Source organism: Melopsittacus undulatus, chromosome Z, assembly GCF_012275295.1.
Source record: "Melopsittacus undulatus isolate bMelUnd1 chromosome Z, bMelUnd1.mat.Z, whole genome shotgun sequence".
Lineage (NCBI taxonomy): Eukaryota > Metazoa > Chordata > Aves > Psittaciformes > Psittaculidae > Melopsittacus > Melopsittacus undulatus.
The window spans coordinates 24,472,359-24,497,956 of NC_047557.1; the positions used below are offsets into that span (position 1 = coordinate 24,472,359).

Genomic DNA, 25,598 nt, shown 5'->3' on the forward strand with positions numbered 1-25,598 from the left:
AAACATTTGGTGTCTTTACAAAGTATTTTAAGAACTAAACTTCTGCCTCACTATCTGTCCTTTCATATTAGTTTCATCCATAGCCATTTCTATGCAAAAAATTAAGATGCTTCTGAAGGACAGTTCTAATACCTTTCACAAACAATTGTGGCAAGCCTATAGCAATAGAGATCATAACACTATAAATATGCTTATACGTTAAGTCAACTCATTAACAGCTGTTCTAATTTACAGAAGCTATGCAATTCAAAAGTCTTGCAAACAATAAGGATACAGAAACCATACTGCTGAGCAAAGTACTGCTAAGTGAAGAAATTTCTCATACCTGTATTTTTTAATGTATTCAGCAAAACAAAAAAAAGTCTTCACTAATTAATACAATCTCTATTTTACTGCACTTTAATCCCTTTTCTTATTCATTCCCCTTCATTCTACTTTCTACTCATTTTCTGATACTTCCATTGTAGTAGGAAGGGGCAAGCACTGGCAGGTATTCTAGCAATCAGTGGTAGTGGGAAATACAGTTAGATTATACTTCTTTTAGGAAAGTTTCCGAAGTGTCTTGTTGCAAGATGTAGATACTCATTACCACCAATGTCATATTTTCTTGTAAATATGAATCAAACAGTTAACATGAAAAAGAATAGTTAATTACACAGTTCAGTCCTGGAATGAGTGGAGTAAGTAAAAATTTCTTCTGCAAAAGGAGCTCGTAGAAAAGCACACTCTTCTTCTATTACCTGTTTAAACGTGCGAAGTCTGTCCAGTGTTTTCTGTCGTTCCTGACTAACCCAGGAGCTCTTTCTTTCCTCTTCATCTTGTAACTGATCTCGCTTCTGAGGAAATACATAGAAAGCATGTAAATATTACATCCACTGCTACATTTAGCATCACCAAAAAATGAATTAAAATAACTCTTCTACTAATAACTACCTAACAAACTACTTCTTAAATAAACACATTTTCTGAACTTCCAAAATTGGCCTTTGTCTTCCCCTTACAAAATATAATGCATTTCATGATTCATAACTTCAAAAACATGAAAAGCTCTGTAAAGAAAAATTTCCATCTGGAATTGGAACACCTGAAGGTTTCTTACCTTGAAAGATGAGAAATAACTAGAGATGTGACAGAATATTATACTGAAAAAAGACTGCTTAGATTAAAATAGTATAAATTAGCCAGACAACAAACCAGTATCCATTTTCTCTCATTTCAAGAACAAAATGACAGCACAAAGTGCAAGGTTGCCCTTTTATGTTAAGATACCACATTAAGATTTTCACAGTGAAAGAAATCACAGAACTCACTGCCACAAAGTTTTAAATACAATATTGAGGAAATTAAGTAAATATTCTCATTAGAATTTACAACAGTAAATGAAAAATTTCTAACTAGCTTCAGCTGTCATTATTTAATCTAGCTTAATTTTTCTGCAATCTTACTTAAATGTACTGTTGAAGCTCTTCCTTGCAATTTTTCCTTCCTAACACGATTATTTCTTATTTAGGGATATTACCTCAGTGAAAACACACATTTGGATCTAACTCCTTTAACTAGTCATGCATTTTCACACTTCAGCAAAGTTTCTACATCTTTGAAACATAATACTACTCTTCAGTCACATTTATTGGAAGTGACTGCTAACTGTCAAACGGCAAAAGTCACTGTATTTAAGTTCAGAAGTTACCAGGAAAAGTGATAGAGTAGGTGACTATACAGAATAAACCTTAAGCAGAAACAGCAGTTTAAATTCTTAAACTACTCACAGCATTTAATATTACTTCTAAAAGCTAATCTTTTATCATCAAAACTCATCACTTTTGCCTTTTATTGTAATTAAATCAACACAAAAGCAATGTCTGCCTGCCTGCCATTTTCAGAAGTCAACTAGTGGCCTGATGTCCTTCATAAGGAGCCAACCCTGTGATTTGGAAGGAAGTAAATATAGATACATCGGGGACAGGATGAGGAGAACGTGTCTAAAAAGAGTAAGGACAGGAAACATGAAAAGGTGAAGAGGAATAGAAGAGTATGGTGAAAAGAAAGTAACAGCAATGGGAGAGAAAAGTTAAAACAGAAGCACAAAGAAAAGACTGTACCAAGAAGAAAGGATACTTCTACCAAGACATTTCAATGTTCCATATGCAATCTGATCAAACTTTTCCTGAAGTATTCTCAGACTCAAGGGGGTTGATCTGTTTGCTTCTTTTGGGGATTTGCTTGTTTGATTGTGTTTGGTTTTGTTTATAAATAAGAATGCAACCTAACCCTAGCAGTAATCACTTATATTATGAACCTACCATTAAAAAACTTCCTTATTGCTTGGGTTCAACGTCATCCTAACAGTGCTATTGTACAGCCGCTTACCAGCATAATATGATACAGAAATCCATGGTGCAAAGGTCGGGGACACACATTATCTTTTTAAAACAGCTATCACTGTGAATACTCTCCTAATTAATGTATAATGAGGAACACAAGCTACTACCTAAATGCTAATTTCAACAGCAGAAAAACTCAAACTTACTAGCTGAACAGTATGGTGCATTTTGTATTCTTCCTCACTCTGGTGACGCTGCTGGATCTTTTCATTATGCTTTGCGATACAGATCTCCTGCAGAGACATAAAAGGTTATCTATAAAATATGAATTTCTAGTATTGATTTACTGCATATAATATACTTACCAAATAGACTTTGTAATTTTTATTTTTCTACTTCCTAGTGCTATCTCAAATGAGCTAATTTAAGCAAGCTAATTTAACTTACAATAAACCAAAAATATTAAAACCAAAGCAACTCAAACTCAAACCTATTATTTATCTGTCAAAAAACATACAAAAATAACAGCTGCTTGAAACTCTATTCTACAATACCAGTATAAAAGTAGCAAAAAACACTGATTTGTCAAATACTTCTTAAAATCCTGTGTAACTCCATGTATTTGCATAAATGGATAATAACTAACTCTCAAACACACTACATATTTGCTTATGCAATGGGACAGATTCTCATTTACAAATGTCAGTTTATCTTTTACATGTACAATCTGCAAGCACCAACACTAATAAAGTTGTTAAAATTTTATGCCTGCAAAACCAGGCTCTCCAAGTTCACATCTGTAATACTTCCAGTTTAAAAAAAAAAAAAGCTATTTATTGCACTGCCTGCAAGTATGAAGAGGTTAAAAAAATCACAACAAAAAACAAGCCATATTACAACAGATGACAAGAAACAGGATGACACTCGAACTTCAGGTAGATAACAAAAAGACCTGAATTATGTGTCAGTTACAAAGAAGAGGAAAGTAAATAGGAATCTGGAGTAGTGACAAGACTCTGGAAACTTGAAAACTTGAAGAAGAATACTGAGGCCCAGTAAATCGGACAGTATGGGCAATGAGATTATGCCTAGTACAAACACCACACAGAAGCAGAACAAAGTCAGATTGTCTAGTTAGAAACAGATCTAACAGGTGTGTAAGAGCGGACAGTGTTAAGGAAGCAGCCTGGAATGCAACTGAAGCTATAACACCAAAATGATGGACTTCCCAGGCATCACTCAGCTTGACTTGCTGGGTGAAAACAGGTAATAGCATTGCCATTGAAAGCATGGCTTTGGGCAGCTGACAGAATTATCAGCCATGTAGTGGCAAAAAACCCAAAAAAACAAAAAAATGAGGGGAGAGTTGGGAAAAAAAAAATAAATCACATGTTGGACATCTGGAAATACACTTTGAAGCTACATTCTCCTACAAGCAGACTACAGACATACTGAGATCACACAGATGACTAGCCAGTGTTCCCACATAGGGCAGAAATATTGTGCTGTCTTGAATGTCCTGGGTTCAGCTGTCGCAGTTATTTTTCTCCTTAGTAGCTGGTGCAGTGCTGTGTATTCGACTTTAGTCTGAGAACAGTGCTGATAACACACTGATGTTTCAGTTGCTGCTAAGTAATGCTTTCAGTCTCATGCTCTGCTAAAGCGGAGGGGCATGGGAAGCTGGGAGGGAGGAGAGACATGTAACTGACCCAAACTAGCCAAAGGGGTATCCAATACCACAGCATGTCATAACGTTGTAACTGGAGAGAGTTAACCTGGAAGGCCTAGATCACAGCTCGGGTCAGGCTGGGTATTGGTCAGTGGGAGGTGAGCAATTGTATTGTGCATCACTTGTGTTTATTGGGGGTTTTTTTCCCTTTTCCTTTTTAGTTTTGTATCTCTCCCCTTGTTACTTCCCTTATCACTATTATAATTATTATTAGTAGTAATAAGTTTTATATTACACTTTAGTTGCTGGACTGTTCTTATCTCAACTAGTGAGGTTTACACTCTTTCGATTCTCCTCCCTATCCTGCCAGGAGCCGAAGGGATGAGGAAGGGATGAGCAAATAGCTGTGTGGTTCTGAGTTACTGTCTGGGCTTAAACCATGACAGCTGCTGAACATTAAGACTATTAATGCTGCTACCATATACAGGTAACAAAAAAGAGAGTAAGTTTCTGTGGAAATACTGTCCTAGCTTGATCAGAGATGTATACGCATAGATAAACACTGTTGTGTTTTGTATTTGTTTGTGGAATTTGGGTTTTTTTATGACAAAAAGTTCTGACTTAATACAGCTGGAAAAGCTAATGCATTTCAAAGACAAAGGAATAGCTTCAGGATATTATAAGAGGATCTGAAAGACTTTTCATAATATTACCACTGATTTAACTTTATAATTTATTCCCCATTTATGTGCTAAGTTCAACTGTCTGCTAAAATAATGATTAATATATGTCATGAGATATAAAAAAGGTATAAAATAATGAGAAAAATATATGTTAAGTTTGGTTTGTGAGTTTCTGACTCATAAGTACTTGGGAGGCAGACTTTTATAAAACATTTTTTCTTTAAAATCAGTATTTAAATCTTTCGGATGAAGAGCAATAATGAAAGCTATTTTAAGCATGTAAAGAGGATAAACCAAAACGAAACATATTTGATGCTGACTTTGTACTAATAAACAACTTGCATTAATGTAATTAAATCTCTTGAAATAATAAAAAAGACTAGGAGGGGCTGAAAACTTATTACAGTACAGGATTAGAAATCTGAATCATCTTAACTAATTACAGAAATGTTAAAAAAAAAGGGTGGTAATTTCACAGGGACAAATACAAGGTTCTACTTGCAAACAAGGATGAATTAAAAACCCAGCCAGGTAGCAGCATTAAAGAAAATTATCTGGATAATTATGGCAGATGACAAGTTGAACATAAACCAACTAACTCTGGCAAAAAAAGAAAGCATCATAACAGACTAAATGAGCAGGAATATAGCCTGCTGAATAGATGAAGTGCTTTCCCTTCATTCTCAGCATTGGGTAAACGAGAGCATTATGTCCAGTGAGAGCCCCACTTCAAGAAAGATGTTGCTCAACTGTATCCGTGTGAGACAGCATCAAGAATGATGTTCATTTCTTTCAATCTTTTAACTGATTTCATAGTATCAAATTTTACATCTATTGAAAACAAAAAAGGGAGAGCTAAGGAACCATTTCAACCCTCCTCACTGGATAAGCTACTTCTTTTAAGACTAGAAACATGTAATATATATAGAAGAAATCTACATTAGTATTATAATACATTAGTGCCAGTGAGCTTTGCTTTCATATTGAAAATTATGCAAGTTAAGCATTTAGTAAGCTCAGTATGTGCAGAATTTTACTATACTATAGACCTTCTGGGTAGTTATGCCATTAAGTTACTGTTGATGCAGTAGTAGTAACAGTAATATGAAAGCATACCAAGTAACCCTATGCTAGCTGTCACTGTATCTACCTATTTTGGCATGGGCTATGCTTTAAACTGCACGTTTGCAAAATAGTGAAGGGGTCCTATTAAATGGACACACCTGCATATTAAGAAACTTCCTAGATCAAAGCACATATTATGAACATATCCCAACTTCACGAAACAGTTGCTTCTCCCAGTCCGCTCGCAATAAGGAATAACTTTCCTGGATGTGAAATAATTCAATTTCTTCATAACTCTATTTTTTCAAAAATATTTTTCTAGACACCTTTTATACTATCTTTTTTACCTTAACTCTTTATTGCAAATATAACTCCCTAAAAAAACCCAGCTACTTGTTCCATATGACAACCTAATTAATACTACTGTACAGCCAGCAGGGGGTAGACTGGGATAATAAAAGCAAAATCCTGTATGAAAAAAAACGTAAGTAGCTTTCAAGAAATAAGTACTGAGATCACTATTTCAACTCCATTTTGTAATTACTAACTCACTGTCATCAACAGAAAAGAACATCAGGAAATGACTGCTTAAAAAGGCGAATAGTTTTGTATGAAAAATCATAAGCATCAAGGGTTTCTACTCATGGTAGTAGAGTGAAAGAACATCAACCTCTCTAAAACCATATATTTAAAAATTCCTGTCTCAAATATTCAGAATCACAACTGAATGAGCCTTCTAACAAACATTTAGCAAATATTTCTAAATAAAGGCTTGACACAATTATTTGACATCATCAATAAAAAATTAAAGCACCACCTGCAAAACCAGGGAAGGAACTTCTGAAAAACAAGATTAATAAAGACTATAGTCATAGATGTTTATACTTGTATTACACTTAGCCTTATTCTACACAGAGTAATTGATTCCCTTTCACTGTATTATCTCAATTGAAAATGTTTTCAAATACCCAGATGATAAAACAACCAAAAAATACAAACTGATGACAGAGAATCATTTCCTACTGTTTTCTTAATGATGGTATCTGTGCTAGAAAGGAGGCATTCTCCTAAGGCAATCCTCATTTGCCAAATCTCAGTAACAAGCAAGGACTGTAATTTGTAAGTATATCATAGGACCGTGATATATACTACTTGATGCACAGCTTTCTTCGTTTTTAAATACAAAACTGGTAAGGTAAAAAAACACAAAACAAAAAAACCAAATAAAACAACAACAAAAAAACCCAAACAACAGGGGGGTTGGGGAAGGGAAAAAAAAAATACAAAAAACCCACCAAAGCCTCACCAACCCAGTCCAAAACAGGACCTTGCATACAGGTCTGTTTTAAGATACTTTGCTGAAACAAGCACGAACAGGAACAGAATCTGAAAGGTATTAAGTAGACCTCATCACAGTTCAACAATAAAAGTTTCTTAACCAAGACAGACAGACTTTGAGAATTTTACCACGATATGTACTTTCCAAAATGCACCTCAAAACATTCTTTTTTCCACTTAGCATTCAATCACCACTATGCTCATTTTCACTATGTAGAGTCTACTTTTGCATCCTATCTGTATCTTTGGTTCTATATTAAACTGCAAGCACTTCAGAGCAAGAACCCTTTTTTCCTCCCAGTTTTGTAAAGTACAACTCCCAGCATCGGGCACTATAAATAGTGTTCATTAACAATGTTTTGCAACATCACTAGAATGGTCACTCAAGAAAAAAGCTTGTTTATGTCTGAATCAAAGCCACAAGAGTTGATTTTCAAGTAATTACTAGTAAACTTAGTAGAGCTCTGAATTTCTTGGCAATAGCAAGTGCAGCTACAGTAACCACCTCTAACAAATATCCATCAAAGTGGCTGTGTTCTTTTCTGCCCAACAAGTACCACAAAATGGTATAACACCAGATTCTGCCTATTCTTTTTGCTCAAATAAAAATCTTTTATTTCCCTCTGCAAGTTTAAATACACATTATTCTAATCCGTGATTTCTTTAGAAGTTGAAAGCTAAGTATCTCACTGCAGCACTCAATTGCAGATAATGCCATGCTGCACAATGGAATCAGCAGAACTGGAACTAGTTGTGAGAGTGCTGTGATGCCCATGCTGTGATTTCCAGCAGTGAAGTTCCATTTGAAGACACTGCCTCAGGTCCTGAAAACAGTATAGCCATGTTCTTGCAGCACAATGTTGAGCACACCTGACTGTATTACTCCCGTACACAGACCAATGGGCAATACTGCCACATACGACTTTGTATCATGTCTCAGTGCACAGGCTGCAACTAATGTTACAGCACAGAACTAATTCCTTCGGTTTAAACAAGATATTTTATCACAGCATAACCTTTAAACAAGTAAGCCAAGCAAAGGTGACTAGTTCACTATACAGATAACAAGGCATACTAAAAATCTCTATTCCTGCTTCAGATTGCTTCTTAACTTGTTACCTCCCAAAATTAAGGAACAACAGAGCTGTTGCTCTGAAAACAGGGCTGTGTACTCTGAAAAATGTCAGCAGTGTTTTTCATATTCGGGAGAAAAGAGCGTAAGTATTATAAGGTAACCTATGTTAATGACAGGATCTGTTCCTTGAAGTACTAAAAAGCCCAGCTTCTTGGTACTTACTCATTTTACAAACTCACATAAAAGAAACTCAGTGACTCTGAGCAAGCTACCCCCCATAACTGGCTAACAAGAGACATTTATTTTATGATAATTTATTTGCAGTCTTCTCTGTAACGTGTTCATTAGAAACAGGACACTGACCGAAGAAATACAAAAGAATCCAAAATACAAAATACATCTACTACTGTTTTGTTTGCTGTTATGCTTCAGACTGAAGCACAGAAATAGATTATACTAATTATGAAGGGGAGGCAAAACCTGAAGGCTTTATCCTCAACCTACTAGAAGTATCTATGTAAAGGGGTCATCTCCTACATCAGGGCACAAGACTGAGAACATAGAACTACACCAGCCCCAGACCCCCATCTACAATAAAGTCTCAACTGAGACTTCTGCATAAACATAGATTATAGTATAACCTACAGTATACCTATTTCATAAGCATATATAGTATAACCTATAGTATACTTATTTCATAACCAGGATTACAATGCTCCCTCAAAACTTTGATCTATTCTACTCATTAAGCTATCTCATCCATTAATAATGCAAGTTCAGAGGAGGCCACACGGACAGTAAGGGAGCTGGAGCACCTCCCGTATGAAGATAGGCTCAGAAAATTTGTACTGTTTGGCCTGGAGAAGAGAAGGCTGCGTGGAGACCTCATAGCAGCCTTCCAGTATCTGATGGGGGCCTACAAAGTTGTTGGAGAGACTATTCATTGGGGACTGTAGTGATAGGACAAGGGGTAATGGGTTTAAACTTAAACAGAGGAGGTTTAGGTCAGATATAAGGAAGTTCTTCACTGTGAGGGTGGTGAGGCACTGGAATGGGCTGCCCAAAGAAGTGGTAAATGCTCCTTGGCAGTGCTCAGGGCCAAGTTGGACACAGCCTTGGGCAACATGGTCTAGTGTGAGGTGTCCCTGCACATGGCAGGGAGGTCGGAACTAGGTGATCTTAAGGTCCTTTCCAACTCTAACCTATGATTCTATGATACTGATGTAACCACAAACTGCTAGGGAATAATAAATGAGTAATTCTGGAAAAAAAAGGAATGAACATATTTACATACACATACACACAACTTCAAAACATTAGCTATATTAACACGATTTTCTGCACAACATCCCCATCATGTAACACATGAAAAAGTTGAGTGGTCCCAAGCAGCACACCTTGGTTTAAAAATTAAGAATATATACCGTATTTCATGTATATCTGCTGAACATAGAGTATCAATCACACATGATGCAAGTTTAAAAGGATGAGGGAAGAAAATTAAAATAGAGCTCATTAGTGAGAAAGCAACCTTGAAAATTCTCTTCTGCAAATATATATAAAACTACTCTCTGTAGAAACACTCATTCTAGCATATACTTTCCACATTATTCTCATTAGGCAGTAGAAAGAAATTTATTTGTTGCCTCCAAAGTAATTAAAGATTCCTTTAAAACTAAAAGGTAAACTGCAACTTAAATATCAGTTTAATAGTACATGCTACTGTGTCTGATACTGTGTAAAACAACATCTACTAAGTGGTAAATATAATCCATGAAAATTCTAGTAGACTTGGAAGTTGTATCTGAAATGAAATCTTTTAAGTTTTATTAAATTTGCTAATTATGCTAGAAATTTGCAATTTAATAATACCTTCTTGTTTCTGAGGTAGGCTTTCTTAGCTGAAATACGTCCACGCCTTGCTTCCAGCTGGCGAATTTTTTGTTGTAACTTTTGCAGCTCTTCTTTTTGCAAGTATATAGATGTTGCCGTATCCTCTTTTTCAAGCATGGCTTCCATACTTTCGAAAGTGTCATAATATACCACTTCATCTCTCTTCTCTGTTTTAAAATGTCAGCAATGAAAAAGTCAAATCAATAGTCTGTGTTTGATTAACATTTTGTTTTGCTCAACAACAATCCTCCTACTGAGTTGCAAGACTTAATATAGAGGAATGCTATAGTCCTTTCAGAGGTTTATCAAAAAATCAAAAGGTCAGAGGAAAAGCACTAAACAGCAAAGCACTGTTTATGAAGAACAGGAATCAATACCAATGAAGCACAGTCTGCTATACAGGTAAGCTCAGGGCATCAAAAAAGCCCAAATACAACTGTAATGTACACTTGTGTCTGCAGTCTAACTTGATTACAATGTCCATATATGTCTCTGGGTCTCTTGCCAATGGACCCAAGATGTGCAGTAATACCCTTTGGGTTTCACTATAAAGTTCAGGATACACAGGCTCTTTCTTAAGTCTTTAACATGAGTTTATCCTACCTCTGTCAACTATTAATTTTGTGAAAGGGGAATCAGACAACAAAAGACCAAAACCACTCTTAGAATTCTGACCTCCCATTTACTGCATCTGCTCAGAGGTAGCAGAAGGAAGGTAACATCAAGGCAATCCTTTAAAAATTGAAAGCCTGAAAAGGAGGTAATTACCAATAGTTTTGTCAACACTCATGATTTTTAGCCTCCTGAGTGAAGCATGTGGTGTAACACTGAGCTCATCTCTGAATGCTGCCTTCTCATCTCTTGCCAAGAAGGAAAGAGTGACAATTATAAATCCTTGCAGAATGTTGGAATAAAGAAGCAGCAAAGGCCTCTCGTTCCTTACTCACTACACCAAGTTGGATATTTTTGTAATAAACCAAGCAGGATATGCATTATGGCTGACACAGACTGGCATGACTATCGAATACATACTCTGCAGCACCACCAAACCTCATTTTAACTTAATAACTACTTTCAGCAAGACTGTAGTTTCCTCCTATGTCTGCTACTACATTATGTGGAAGAGCTGTCCTCACCACACTTTCCATTTTAAAAGCTATTGTCAATTCACAGTATTTGTGTGTACAGTCTGTAACAAAAATTGTGACTGCCATGTAAATTTCAACTCAGGAGACATGGCAGGACCAGAAAAGAAAGCACAGCACTATATCAACCTTAAAATAAAAACTAAGAAGACCTGCTCTACTGGACTCTTTACTTCAGTGCTCAGTTTAAAAATAAAAGCTAAATGAAAACAAAGCAGTTTTATCCATACATAAAACTGCCGAAGTCACTAGAACCCACCTTGGGACCTCAGGCTCAACTGTAATTACATGGAAATTTTGTTTCAGAACACTTTCACAAAATTTTAAAGATAGGAGTTTACAGGTGCATCTTACCACAAAACCATCTTATAAGGATGTACGGATAGTTCATATGGATAGGGTAAGATCCTTTAAAATTTTAACCTAATAAATTCACATCTCCCTAATTTCAGTGTGTTTGCTTAATGACAGTAAAGTAACACTACTATTATTTATGATATGTCAATCTATTATTATTTGATACTTTTTCAGATCCAACATGCTGAATTTGCAAAATAAAATGTTTTTCTTCTAGCTTACAACCAACTGGCAGTCAAATCAAATCATGCTCTCAAAAGATTATGTTAGGACTTCATTAGCAGTACTGCTGATGTCCCTCAAATCAAAACAGCATCCAGAACTCTCTGAAATATCTCTACAGAGCCAAATATGGTTCAAGAGTAAAGGACAGCAACAGTGTCTACAAATCACCAAGACAGATGTGTACATTTAAAATGCTATTACTTTACTGACTGTAAGCACACTTTAAAAAGGAAGGGCAACAGAAGATGCAACAGACTATTTTTTTCTCTTTGACAGCACAAGAAGCAACACATATTAAGAGATCACTATATGTTTTAGATGCTTGCCCTGGCTTCAGATGTAATAGTTATTTTTCCCCTTAGTAGCTGGTGCAGTGCTGTGTTTCAGCTTTAGTTTGAGAACAATACTGATAAAACTGATGTTTCAGTTGCTGCTAAGTAACACCTTCTCCAATCAAGGATTTTTCAGTCTCATGCTCTGCCAGTGTGGAAGGGCACAGGAAGTCAGGAGGGAGAAGAGACAGGACACCTGACCCAAACTAGCCAAAGGGATATTCCATACCACAGCACATCATGCACAGTATGTAAATTGGGGGGAGTCACCTGGAAGGGCAGATGACTGCTTGGGCTGGGCTGGGCATTGGTCAGCAGGTGGTGAGGAACTGTATTGTGCATCATTGCTCTTTATTGTTGTTTTTTTTCCCCTTTCCCCTTTAAGTTTTGTATTCTCTCCCCTTGTTACTTCCCTTATCATTATTAGTAGTAGCAATAGTTATATAGTAGTAGTATATGAGTAGTAATAGTTATTATACTGTAGTTATTGGACTGTTCTTATCTCAACCCATGGGGTTTACATTCTTTTGATTCTCCTCCCCACCCCACCCTGAGGCAGAGAAAAGGCAAGGGGTAGCAAAGTGCTGTGTGGTTCTGAGTTACCAACTGAGCTTAAAAAAACATGGCAATGCTTTCATTCAGATTTGGTGCAGACTTGAAAAGGTGTAGCCACCTCAGCGTCACACTCCTCATATTAGTTGTTCTATCCCCTCTACCAAAGTAAAGTCCAAAGAGGTAATTTCATCCTCTGAGCAAGATTTACACACATTTAAGAACTGTGCTTTTCCTTGTCTGTTCTATGGGATATTAATTAAGAGTTGTTAAAAACAGGAATTCCTTCTAACACAGCTGTCTTTAATAAGGGAAAACAAAACAAAACAACCCAATTCTGAATTTATTCTTAAAGAATACCTTACAAATTTAAAACAGAACAAAATCCAGAACAAAACTATTTTGTTGCCATGAGGGGAGCAGAAGGTTGGTTGCTTAGCTCACTAGGGGGGTTGTTTATTTTAGGTCAGGTTGTGGAGCTGGGTTTTTTGTTTGGGGTTGGGGATTTTGTTTTTTAAATTTCTGGAGAAAACATTAGTGACAAGTCATAACCTATGATGTTTTACAGCAGGCTTAATCTCTGAGGGCCCTTAGGTTTTACACTCACTGCATCGAAGAGAAAGGATTTTCATACACATTCCTTCATAGCCTCCTGGGTACATAGGTAAGCAAACTATACTGTGTCTTCAGTACCAAAATTAAACATCTGATTTCCCAAGTACAAAAACTATGTCTGAAGCACTAACTAGCTCTCCACAGAAACATCTGGTCAAAACTGCCACATTTCTTTAAGTAATTTAAAAAGTTTTCAGTCATTATCTTCCATACATGCAGTTACAGTTGTTGCCATCACAAGCCTAAAAGGAGGAGATTCATATAACAGTGAGAAGAATCCATGATACCTATGTTTCCTCTTTTTTCACAGGCAATTAATTAACAATGCAATCCAGCTTCAAATCTCTCAAGGGACTTTTCTATCCATTACAAAAGTTGCCATGCAAGCCATATGCACTAAACAGTAAAACAGCTTGTGTGAATAAAAACATTAACTACAGAAAGGTAGAACTGGACACAGGACAGAACTGCATTCAAAAAAGCTATACAATTTACCTGTACTATTTCTATAGTTTGTTAAGTACACAAGGTGTAGTGGGTTTTGGAAACTTAAGGTATGCATCTCTGCTCTAAATTAGTGAGATGGCAATACAACAAGCTTCAAAGGTTAGCTGAAGGACTCTGATTTGCAGGAATACCTTTTAAAATTAATCACTTCAAAGAAATTAATAATATCAATGCAAATTTTTAGTGAGACAAGTCCAGTAATTAAGAAATTTCCCCGTCTCTGAACTTAGTTTTCCAAACCTTACATAATATCTTAAATGCTTATTTCCAACATAGGCAATGAGAACCAGACTAAAACTTCTGTATCCGTTTGTCTTATGTATGGGTATAAATTTTAACAGTACCTATGTTAAAAGTCCTCTTAATACTTTTCATATGGTCTGTTCTCATTTCATTCCCACAGGCTTTACTAGACTTTTGCGAACAGAAATATATTTTTGCAGATTACATCTTAATTAAAATGCACAAAGCAGCACCTGACATCAGTCTTCTGATGCTTTCAAGTTGTGCTGTCAACAGCAGCTCTTCACATTTCAAGATCTCAAACTGCACTTCATACAGTTGAAGCTGTAGATCGTAATAGTCAGCTTCTAACTGATCCAAATGGGCTATGGCTTCTGTACCACCTTTCAGGCTCTGCATCTAAATGAAAGGAAAGAAAAAGAAAACACAAAACCAAACAAACAAAAAGAAACAACAAAACCACATGAGTCTCGTACACTAAATGTAACATATTAAAATTGAACACATCAAGAGGATAAGGTTTTGATCAACCACACACTTTCAGACATCTTTAATACCTGACATTTTTTCCATATTTTTAAATATAACTATACTAAACCAGAAGGATACCTCTACTGAACTAAACCAAAGATCCATCTTACTCATTGCCCAGTTTTGGACAAAGGTTAACCACAAATGGCCAGAAACATAAATGAAACATAGGAGGCAGTGCAGGGATGCCTCCTGGTGAAACCTCACCAGCCTCCAGCACTGCCTGCAGCACAGCTTAAGCCACACTGCTGCCCTTTATACAGAATAGATATACTGGATTTTACTTCATAAATTTGTCCTATCCCTTTTTTCATAGCATGTATGCTTTCAGAACCTGTATCATTACCCATTCAGAAGAGGAATTTCACAGCTCAACTAAAAACTAAGGAAACAGTTCTGTATATTACGTTTCTTTTCATGTAAGATGAATAGACAAAAGACCTGTGAATCAATTCTTGTAATGTCAATTTGAAAAATTTCGTCTACTATATTGTGTATTTACTGACTGCATTTTTTTAGTGTATCAATTATTAATGTGAAAGGCTCAGTAAGTCCTTAAGTTAGTATCATAAGTCTTTCAATCAATAATGTATGTTTCAGTCCAGTGTGACACCAAAATGTCTTGTTATGCCATTCCATTACTCTGCATCCATATTAAGTTACTAATTGTGACCAGAATAGTAAATGATATAATGATGGCATATTTGGAGTGAATTGGAGGCTAGCTTTCAGGACAAAAGACTGGCTCTTGAATATGCCAGTTTTTCCATATAGAACTGATAATGTTCATTGGTAAGGCAGGGTTATTCTGGGTTTTGGCATTTCCAAAGAGTTTTCTCATTGTAAAAAAAAAAATACTATAGCAACAAAATGTAGCAGGTTTGTGGGGATTTTGGTTTTTTCTTTATTTGTTTTGCCTGTGGTTTTCTCTTTTTGTGTTGGTTTTGTTTGTTTAAATTAAGGCAACATCATTCGAACTTCTACCACAACTTGCTTTGGCAGTGAACTGTGAAACTCACTCAAACTTACTTTATTTTTTATTTTTCCTAAAAATCAAAATGTTTCCAAATTTAAGTCCAAAGATTTTGTATAAAGACAGAATAGAGACATAAACATGCCATCTTCAAAAGTATCAGCTTATCAAGTTATAGCAGCTCAGTATTTCATTCCACTGCACTGGTGTCTGCCTGATAAAGGACCCATCTTACAACCAGATCTTAGCCCTACAAGCATACATTCCAGATGCTGCCGGCTATCTGGTCTTTTTTAGGTGTACACTACCACTATATTCAAATTTCAGGTGCAACAGCAATGGGATTTTAATATTTTCAGATGTCTCTCAAAGATTCCTAATCAAATAATAGCCCCTCTTGAAAAAGAAAAATAAGAACTTTCAATTTCAATAATTTATGTTAAAACTTTATGTGAGATATTATATACGCACAGTAACTCAAAACAGTATCATCATTCTCAGGAAAACTTCGACATTTCTTGTTAAAAATTTAAGAGTGGTTCAATTCTTAATGTTACAAGTTGCTATCTAATCTATACTAGTAATTTACTGCCTCCTTGGTAGCTGTCAGGCTGATCAGCTAGTGAAAGAAACACAACTTTAACATGGGAATGTTACAGGGAATAAGCACTCTGCAGCTGGACAAAGAACTAGAACTGGGATGATCAGAGTTCAATTTCCTGCTATGCCACAACTTCCTGCATTAACTCAAGCAAGTAACTAAGTCTGCCTAACCCTTAAGTGAAGAACTTAAGCAGGGACTTAAATTTCTTAATAGTTCTAAGGAAGAAATACATCATCTGTAAACCCACGTGTGGTTACTAAGATATGTTAATACAGAAAGCCTCTGACAGGAACTATGAGCACACATGCTAAAGGGACAGATGACAAAATTAATAGAAACATAGTTAAACATGAAATACAGAAGTGAGTGCCATCAAATCCAGCTTTCCACCGTCACAGAATACTTCCAGACAAATCTAAAATGAACTGCTTTCACAATGTGTGTTCTTAAAATAATCTCCATGTTATTGTTGTTGTTCTTTTTCTGCTTTTGTAAAAACAAAAACAAAACAAAAAGCTTCCACAAAAATCTGTGTTCATTACTCCCACTGGAAGTCTGTTCCAGATACTCCCTCCTAACTGCCAGGAAACATCTTCCAGATTTCCAGTGTATTCACAATCAGATAATACCATTTGTTCATGTGCCAGTACTGAACAACAACACGTATTACTCTTGACTAGCATTTATTCCCTTTAGTATTTTTATGAAAAGCAATTTTCTATTATCTCAGCCTTCATTTTATTTGTCAGAACAACTTCTCTGGGAACGCAGGTTTGCCATTCCTGTCATCACTGTAGCAGTCCTGTCTGTAACTGCTCCAATTAGAATCAATCGTTCTTTGGTGACCAGAAACGTGTGGGAGAAAGATGAAGAAATCTCACAACTCCATGTACGGTGACACTAACACTTATCTTTTTGCTGGAAATACCTGACTGACAGATTGGAGAGCATCTGCTGCTGTAGTACTCTGCTGCATTGGTGGTTCAATCACATTGCTATGGCCAGATTATAAGAACATGGTCATTCTCATCTGCTATCATTTACACAGTAATTAACTTGCAGTTCATGGTAAAAATTTGTACTACTTTTTCCTAGCAATATATATGAATAACTATTATTACATTAAGTAATCTGTTACTGTCAGATGGAATTCAAAGCCATGTTTCAATCCACCCTGTGTGAATCCGGACTGTTTTCCAGTTCAAGTATTCATTTTAATTCATCACTACTGCTGACAGAAATCTCAGAAGGGAGTAAAATTCAGAAGAAAAACCCAAGTCTTTCAGTGTGAATACAGGAACTCATCCTCAAAACCAACAGAAAATAATTTAAAGAATTTCTAAATTATTTTAAGGGAAACATGGAGCACTCTGACCACTGACAAAAGGCAGGCTCTCACTCATATCTTGCAACTTGTTTAACAAAAGTATTCCTCCAACCTATTAAGTATGAGGAGTCAATTATAGTCAGGCCATGATACTACAGGACAAAATACTAAAAAAGCGAAGATACAGTTAGCATCCTGGGCAATCAGGAAAATATCAGACACTAAAAGAAAGATCTTTTCCTCTTGAAAAGGGTGTATCGCTCGTTTGTATAAACTTTTTTTCTTTTCCAAGAGTAAATGTTCAAAATTTCATAGACAACCTGCTGAACACCGAGTGTCCTCATAAACAGTCAAACCTGGTCTATGTTCTGAAATGTTGTTCTTTCTGTCTTAATCCTCAACTCAAATCCTGATAAATTAGTTTCTCAAGCATTCTGGTCTTTTGAAAGAAATATCCTGGGTTTATCTTCTATGCCTAGAAAATAGTAGCTAAATCGTCTGCTAGAAAAGGTTTTGTTGGTTTTTTTTCTTTCATTCTCTCAGAATGCAACTCTTCTTCTCCAATATGGTATCCCAGTCACATTTGTCACATTCAACTTTGCATACTTCAGCTTTTACGTTCTGAAAGCAACAATAGAACCTGGTCCTCGTATCTCCCCAACATCATGTTTTGATCCACAGCTCTCCATACCCTGCCAAACAATACACCATACCAAACCACTATGCCCATGCATGCCCCTCAGATGCTTCTCATTTCTCCATCCTCAAAAAGCCCCAAACTCTCAGTTCAGAGCCTATCACCTGTTGTATACTACAACAAACCTCTCCTTTTTCCTGCGCAGCCCCTAATGCTTTTGTACATCTAAACAAACACTTATTTACCAGACTGAGATCTCATTCAATAAAATTCACGGAAGGTTTCCACTGGGAGAAAAATAAGATGTACTACAGAAAAGATGACATGTGGCTCCTATAAATATGCTAACATCTTCAATATGGTGTTTCCAGTTAGTACTCCTTGTTCTCTCATCAAGATAAAAATGGCAGCAGCCTGATAAACTTAGGTTTCAGTTCCTGGCCTTCGAATTCTGAAGAACATTGAAATGGAGCAAACTTCTTTTTTCCATGGTCTGGATTTTGCAGGTATTCTCTCTTCCTCGCAGATCAAGCTGTCTTTTACAGAAGCTCCTAAGATAGGCACGTAGTCTATCAGGCTTACAAACCTACCAGTCTATACAGCATTAAAATCTTGAGTTCTCTGGATAACCTTCTCACAACAGAGCAACTGTTTTAGTCAAATTTTGCTAAAACATTTGAAAAGTGCTCTAAAAACAAACCACTGACTGGACAGAATGTAAATTAACATTAGTACAACAAAAAAAGTTCTTAGCACCAAATATCTGTATGAAAGCAAATATTAAAAGAGGATTTGTAGCTTTTTTAGGAGGTGTCATAAAACCCAGTAAATATTTTTTTTTCTGCTGAGATATTTAAACACAGTTTAATGCATGCACTCTTTCCTCAAAAAAGCTGTAGCTAGCACAACCCCCACAGGAAGATTGCCTTAATAATTAGTGTAAGTAGAGACAAAGAGAGTATAGTACAACAGTACAACATCTATATATTTACTAATGTTCAGACACCTTCCATTTGGAATGTTAGAACTATTCTGAAAAGGTGGTTATGGCTCAAGAGCTAACGCATGGAGATTACATAGCAGCAGATTTCTGTCCTATCCCTTCACTTAATTTTATTCATCTCAGTAGACATCTGTAAACATTGACAGTAAGAACTGTCTTAATGGTTAACTAACCAGAAAAAGGTGAACAGAAAATATAAGTGGCATAAAACCCACCACACCTATACTGCAACTTCATCTAACATGGTAAAGTGTAATAGAAGTTCAAATACAGACTTCTATTATTAAAAACTGAAAAAAAAAATTACTTTCAGCTCTGGGTTTTGTTGGGGTTGTTTGGGTTTTTTGTTTATTTTTAAGTACATCAACATTCTTTAAGGTTTGGGGTTTTCTGTGTGTTTTATTTTTCTATTTGTTAGTACAAACAATTACCTCCTCTTTCAGCGCATGCTTCTTCTGCTCCAAACAGATTTCTTTTGCACGCATCAACTGCAAAGTCTCCTTAGAAACTGCATACTGAAGTTTTTCCATACGTTCCACTGCTGCTGCCCATGCTGCTTTACCAAACTTCTTCTGGTCTGCTCGCATTCGATCATACACAGCTACAGAGGGAAGAAAAGACAGACAGCTTACCAGTCTACTCCTGAGATCACCAGTGATCCTACTGCAGAGGCAATGCACACATTTGTACCCAGGAGCATTCAAAGTTTTCTTAGCTGGGAGTAGTTATTCCATGGAGTACTAATTTTCAAATCCAGGATATAAGTACTCTTAGGATTCATATACACTGCAGTTAGCTATTTGTTGACTCTTTTATCATTACAATTCTGATTTTTTGTTATCCAAGAGGGACCATTCTGAACACACAGACTGAAAACTTAAACCACTGGTTCAGAATTCCTAACATAATAAAAATATCTCATTAATGCTACCATGTGGTCTTAAACTGTATCCCAAATTCTCCCCTTCTTCTAAAAGGGCCAATCATCAGCTACTGATATCTCCAGTTTTCCTTAATAACTTTTATAGTGCAGTTATAAATTTAAACAGATCTGCAGAGTGAAAAGAATTACAGTTTAAAACAAACATTTCAGCTTGACCAAGTGCAACTCTGTGAAAATACTAAATTTAAATTAAATAACAGCTATCTTTAACTCAAAATAAAGGTTGCTTCACAAAATTACTAAACAAATTATAATCTGTTCTTAATATAAGAATAATCTTCTCAGGAAGCCTTCAGAGTAGCAAGAGTCCTTTGCCTGGTTCAGATTTTCTTTCTTGAGCCCCGGACATCTAAGCTGACACACATGAGATTGTCACTGCTTTTAGTATATAGAACAATCACATGATACTGTACACTTAGCTTTGCAAAACTAAAGCCATGTAAGTCACACAGTCAAATCGGTAGCGTTCAGTCCCCAGGTGCTAGAAGACATTAAATGCTGTTGACAGGTAATAAAAAATACTTCTATGTTCTCATGTGGTTTTCCTCTGCCATCTGTTAGTATTTTGGTACATAAGACCACCCTGTGATCATCAGGGGGCCAAAAAAACTCCCAGGCAAGCAACCTGTATACCAAAGTTCTATGGCTATAAACAGCCTCCAGACATTCTATTTCTCAGCAGTTTTCCCCACAAAAAATAAGTATGCGAACCAAAAAGAAAAAAAAAAAAGGTAACTGTAAATACAAGTTCAACCAGTGGAGTATTTTATTTGCTGCCTTTGTCAAAGTAAAAAATGGAACCAAACTGACTAAATACATTTAGAATTTGCCCTAATTAAACTCATTCTAACATGCCTGAACTGGTTTAGTCACTTTTCAAAATAAGAGTTTCATGTTATGCTTAACTTGGGTTTTCATTGAAAGGAACCATTTTGCAGTGACTGCTTCTCTTGAGGCAGATCTAGCAGTCATGCAGTGAGATGACAGGAAACCCATCAAAGAAGACTTTCTCCCAGGGGTATAGCTCATCTGGCTGTACAATTACTACCACCAAGGCAAAGAAAGAAACAGGAACCCACAGTCAGGCATGGAAGACTGTGAGACTGGTAATCTGCAGCCAAACTACTAGAAGAGGTAACAGGGAACCACATTCTCACTTGTGTTTGCTCGAATAAACTGGCAAATGGTACAAGGGTCAGAGTGCCGATATATGTGACAAGTCATATGACCTGGTTTTACTGCACCAACTCTTTAGTAAAACAGCATTCTTCAGGCATAAAAATCCCAAGGTTATATCCAAGACTTCAGAACAGAGCAGTTTTCACCGACTGAGCTGTTGTTTCGTATTTAGAGCTAAGGAAAAAAAAAGTACCGAAAGGCAGGGGAGACAGAAAAAGGAAACATAATGAAAAGTAATAAGCACTTACTGTGGTCGTCTGCCATATCCAGTATAAAGAACAGAATTCATTAGGATTCTATTCTCCCTAAATTCTTTGCAAAGGTACTGTGCAGCTAACACAATCACATTGAGAAAGTGATTATGAAACTTTTATGTAAGATTTCTACTCTGCTCACTTCTGATGATGTTTTGAAAAGGCTTATTTGGTGAAAGATTTGAATTGACACAGAAGTAAAAACAAATGGTAATGACAACTGCATTTTCTTCATGGAACACTGATGAAAAAAAAATCACAGTACAATACAGAACATGCTAAACATGAAATAAATTTTTAAAGATCTCTCATTTGATGGACAGTAGACTGTAACTACCTTTCTGTGTTTTAGCCGTTATTTCAAAGTATTTAACTGTAAGATCTTGAATAGAAAGCACAGCCATGTGAGCTTTTCTTTGCCAGTCAGCATCTTCTTTCTGCAGACTCTCAATTCTTCTAGGTCCTAGGTAGTCATTCTCTATCGAGATCTGAAAAGAATCAGTCCACAATTAGCTACACAATTAATTGTTGCTATTTTGTCAACAGGGACCAGTTTCAGGATGGCTAAGATAAAAAAAGAGGGCCAAGGGGGTGGGAGGGCGCAGCAGATAGAGAAAACTACTGACTTCTATTTAACAGAAAAAAAGCCCCTTTGAAGTCACTTTCTGTTGAAAAAGTAAATATACAGTTTCATTGCTATTGTTACTGGAAGCACCAAAACCTTAAATGCACATCTGATTTGTCAGTATCTTTTTTGTTAAATATCTTATTACCTTAAGATAATGAGCATGTTTCCCCCAGGCTTTCTTCCAGCCTGCAATATTTCATTCTGAAGTAAACGAATGCTCTCCAGTCACAATGAAACTAGAAACAGGGGATGTGTTGGGATAATGGTAATAATCAACAATTTGGTAGTTTTTCTTTGTTATAGATTACTTTTTAAAACACATTTTCTAGCACCTGGGAATCCAAGTATCTTTTCATTGACAAGAGCAAGGCAATTTAATTTTGAAGTGGAAATTATCTGACACCAGTAAAAGATTTAGTTTCTTTTCAAAAATATTAAAAATCTAACTTTCTCTCCCCAAACTAGTTTTTTTTTAGTTTTTAAAAGCTATTGTATAGTCCCACCACAGACAACAGACTACGCTTCTAAGCAACTACATATTTCAGCCTGCTCCTGTAACACCAAAGCCAATTAATTCTCAATATTTTTCATCAATCAAGAAGACATCTCACTAGTATATACAAAACTCCCCATGCTTATCATCTTTTATGCCCCCAGATATGTTAATGTGAAGTTCTAGTGCCTCAAATACTAAGCTTGATTTCACAAATCTTCTGTTTGGTCTCAGAGAGCCATTCCACTGTATAGTTATGCTATGGACAGTAGGTTTTTAACTGACTGTTCAGGATACCTGCACAGCCTCTTATCCTACATCTTAGAAAGGCAATTTTTACAAGTAAAAACACATAGATGCCTTCTAAGTCATTCTTAATTTGCTGAAAAATTCCTAAAGTAGTTTAATAAGGTATTTTGATATAGTTCTTACATATTTCCAAAAACCTTCAAAAGAGAATAGGCAAAATAAAAATGTGGACAAATAGTAAGTGAAGAATAATTTTACTAGATAGGCTTTAACACACATAATTCAACAGAGCGCATATGTGCCATGATGATCTGAAAGGTCTTTTCCAACCTAAAGAATTTTATGATTCTGTGATTCCCACATAGAATACTTACGAGTCAACAGACAACAGTTTCCAAATAAATGTCAAACTATGTACATACTAGTGAATGATGACTGGTGAAGTTAATGCTTTCCATTTACACACTACTCTTTAACAGTAAGCTCCTTTGAGAAGAAGGACAAAAACCAATACAGTTAAAACTCTTTGCTTTTCTATTCCTTGGTAACGAGGGGATGATTTGACACTGAAATTGACACAGGGTCACTGAATAATGGAAGTAACTTCTTGTATGTATCATTTCTAAGAGAGTAAGAAGCCTTGAAGTAATATTTCTTCATAAAGTTTTGCCTGCCAAAACATTATTCACACATGGTGCAAGCTACAGAGATTTAGGACAGCATAATACAATTGTATCTTTGTTCCTAGAACAAGTATCTACAAGTAACAAAAAAGGGAAGCACCTTTTCATTAACTGCAATCCCAAGTATGTCATCCATGCCATCATTCATACTCAGGGTATGCATGCAGAAAGGCATAAAAAAAACCCAAAACCCCAAGAAGCTTTTGCTTTACCATTTCCTATGCAAGTATGCACATCTATGCATAGCTGGAAGTAGATGGTCATGATCTTGCAAAGCTTTAGAAACTGGGGAAACAAGGAAGATGACAGGGTTGTGTTTATGAGGATAAACCAGTTCAACCTGGTAGAATTACTGATGTATGCTTGCCCTTTATCCATCTGTTCATGTACACAGTCACATTTAGAAGACACCAAGCAGCATACCCTACAAACAACTACTGTCTGAAAGGAGACCCCCAGGTAGTTTGCATGAACAAGAACAGACCAAGATCATGCCTTAAACCTGCAGCAACAGTAGCATGCTTAACAGAAGTCTGAAAGGAGCCTCCATAAGATACACGGGACAGGTGTATATCCCAAATGCTGCCTGAGCTGACCTGCCCTGATGCTTAGCAGTCTTATGGCCTATGTGTAAACAGCTTGTTATCTGGCAAGACAGGTGAACTCTTCAGAATTATTGACCATGAACATGAAGATATTATGATTCTTCTACAGTGTCTTCTATTACAAAGATGAAGTACAAAGACTGCTAAGGTTCATGTCTGGACTTTGCATCTTTCTGGTTCTGAAGCCATAAAATGACGAAGGAGGGATGTGCTGGTTTTAGCTGTGATAATATTCTTCATAGCAGTTGGGATAGAGCTATGTTTTGGATTTGTGAAGCACACTACTGGTAATACAGGGGTGTTTCAGTTACTGCTGAGGTGTGCTTCCACAGAGCCAAGGCCTTTCTGCTTCTCATGCCACCCCGCCAGCGAGAAGGCTGGGGGGGTGGCACAAGAAGCTGGAAGGGGACACAGCTGGGACAGCTTACCCCAACTGACCCAAGGGATATTCCACACCATGTAGCATTGTGCTCAGCACATAAAGCTGTAGGAACAAGGAAGGGGCAACATTTGGAGTTATGGCACTTGTTTTTCTGAGTAAACATTACATGTCATAGAGACCCTGCTGTCCTACGGATGGCTGAACACCTGCCTGGTGATGGAAGTGATGAATGGGAAGTAATTCCTTATTTTGCTTTGCTTGCACACATGGCTTTTGCTTAACCTATTAAACTGTCTTTATCTCAGCCTGTGAGTTTTCTTATTTTTAGCCTTCCCATTCTCTCCCCCATCTCACAGACTGAAGCAAGCAAGCAGCTGGGTACTGCTTAGTATCTGCCAGTATTACTTAGTTTAACCCTGCCAGCCAGGGTTAAACCATGACAAGAGAGGAGGTTCTCATTGTTTCAAAGGGAACAGGTCAAGTCAGAATTTATGTGCCTGTGGAGAACAGCCTTTAACAGGTGAAAAAGCTGGTTCCTTAAAAAACGTGGCTAGCTAGGAGCTGAGGACAAACCCTAAGCTGAAAAGCTTGTTCCTTTCTCATTTAAAGCAGTTAGGCCAGAATACTTGTTTCAACAACCATTTCACAGCTTTGCCAGCAAGAGGCAATCAAGGTTCAGGATGATGAACTCAGAATGAGAAAGTTCAAAAATAATCAAGAGCTGCAAATGCTCTGAAGACCCAGGGTCCCTTGCTGGTTCCTTAAGGAGTAGTCTTCAACCACAGGTATCTTTGGATAGCCTAGTTAACACCCTGTGGCCATTTCCTGCCAGCAGGAGTAATCTCAGACCATTCACAGGGCAGTAGGAATCAAATTAATTAAAAATAAAATTCATGGAAGTTAAGTACCTATTAGCACGTCAGTCAGGAGCTTGGCACTGCGTATTACAAATATAGGTAGTCTTTCACGCAGAGCAGCCAGAGATATTCTCATGCAAGGAAGAGGAAAATCAATCAAGATGCTTTAATATTTCACTTTATGAAGAGGATCCAATTTTAGAGAAAGTAGATGTGTCAGATGGAGA

At 36.6% G+C, this 25,598-nt stretch overlaps 1 protein-coding gene across 2 annotated transcripts in view; it reads right to left on the minus strand.

Annotated features, from left to right (window-relative positions):
• The window catches only part of JMY (junction mediating and regulatory protein, p53 cofactor), a 69,681-nt gene that overhangs the window by 11,935 nt on the left and 32,148 nt on the right, over positions 1-25,598 (minus strand). For both annotated transcript variants that reach the window (XR_004550547.1, XM_034072790.1), the window contains exons 3-8: positions 21,812-21,962; positions 19,530-19,699; positions 14,257-14,422; positions 10,027-10,214; positions 2,531-2,617; positions 741-836 (exon numbers count right to left, since the gene is read on the minus strand). Coding sequence is in view for 1 of the 2 variants with exons in the window: in XM_034072790.1 (XP_033928681.1) it covers positions 741-836; positions 2,531-2,617; positions 10,027-10,214; positions 14,257-14,422; positions 19,530-19,699; positions 21,812-21,962 (858 nt within the window). In the remaining variant the exon portion in view is untranslated. The remainder of the gene's footprint in view (positions 1-740; positions 837-2,530; positions 2,618-10,026; positions 10,215-14,256; positions 14,423-19,529; positions 19,700-21,811; positions 21,963-25,598) is intronic.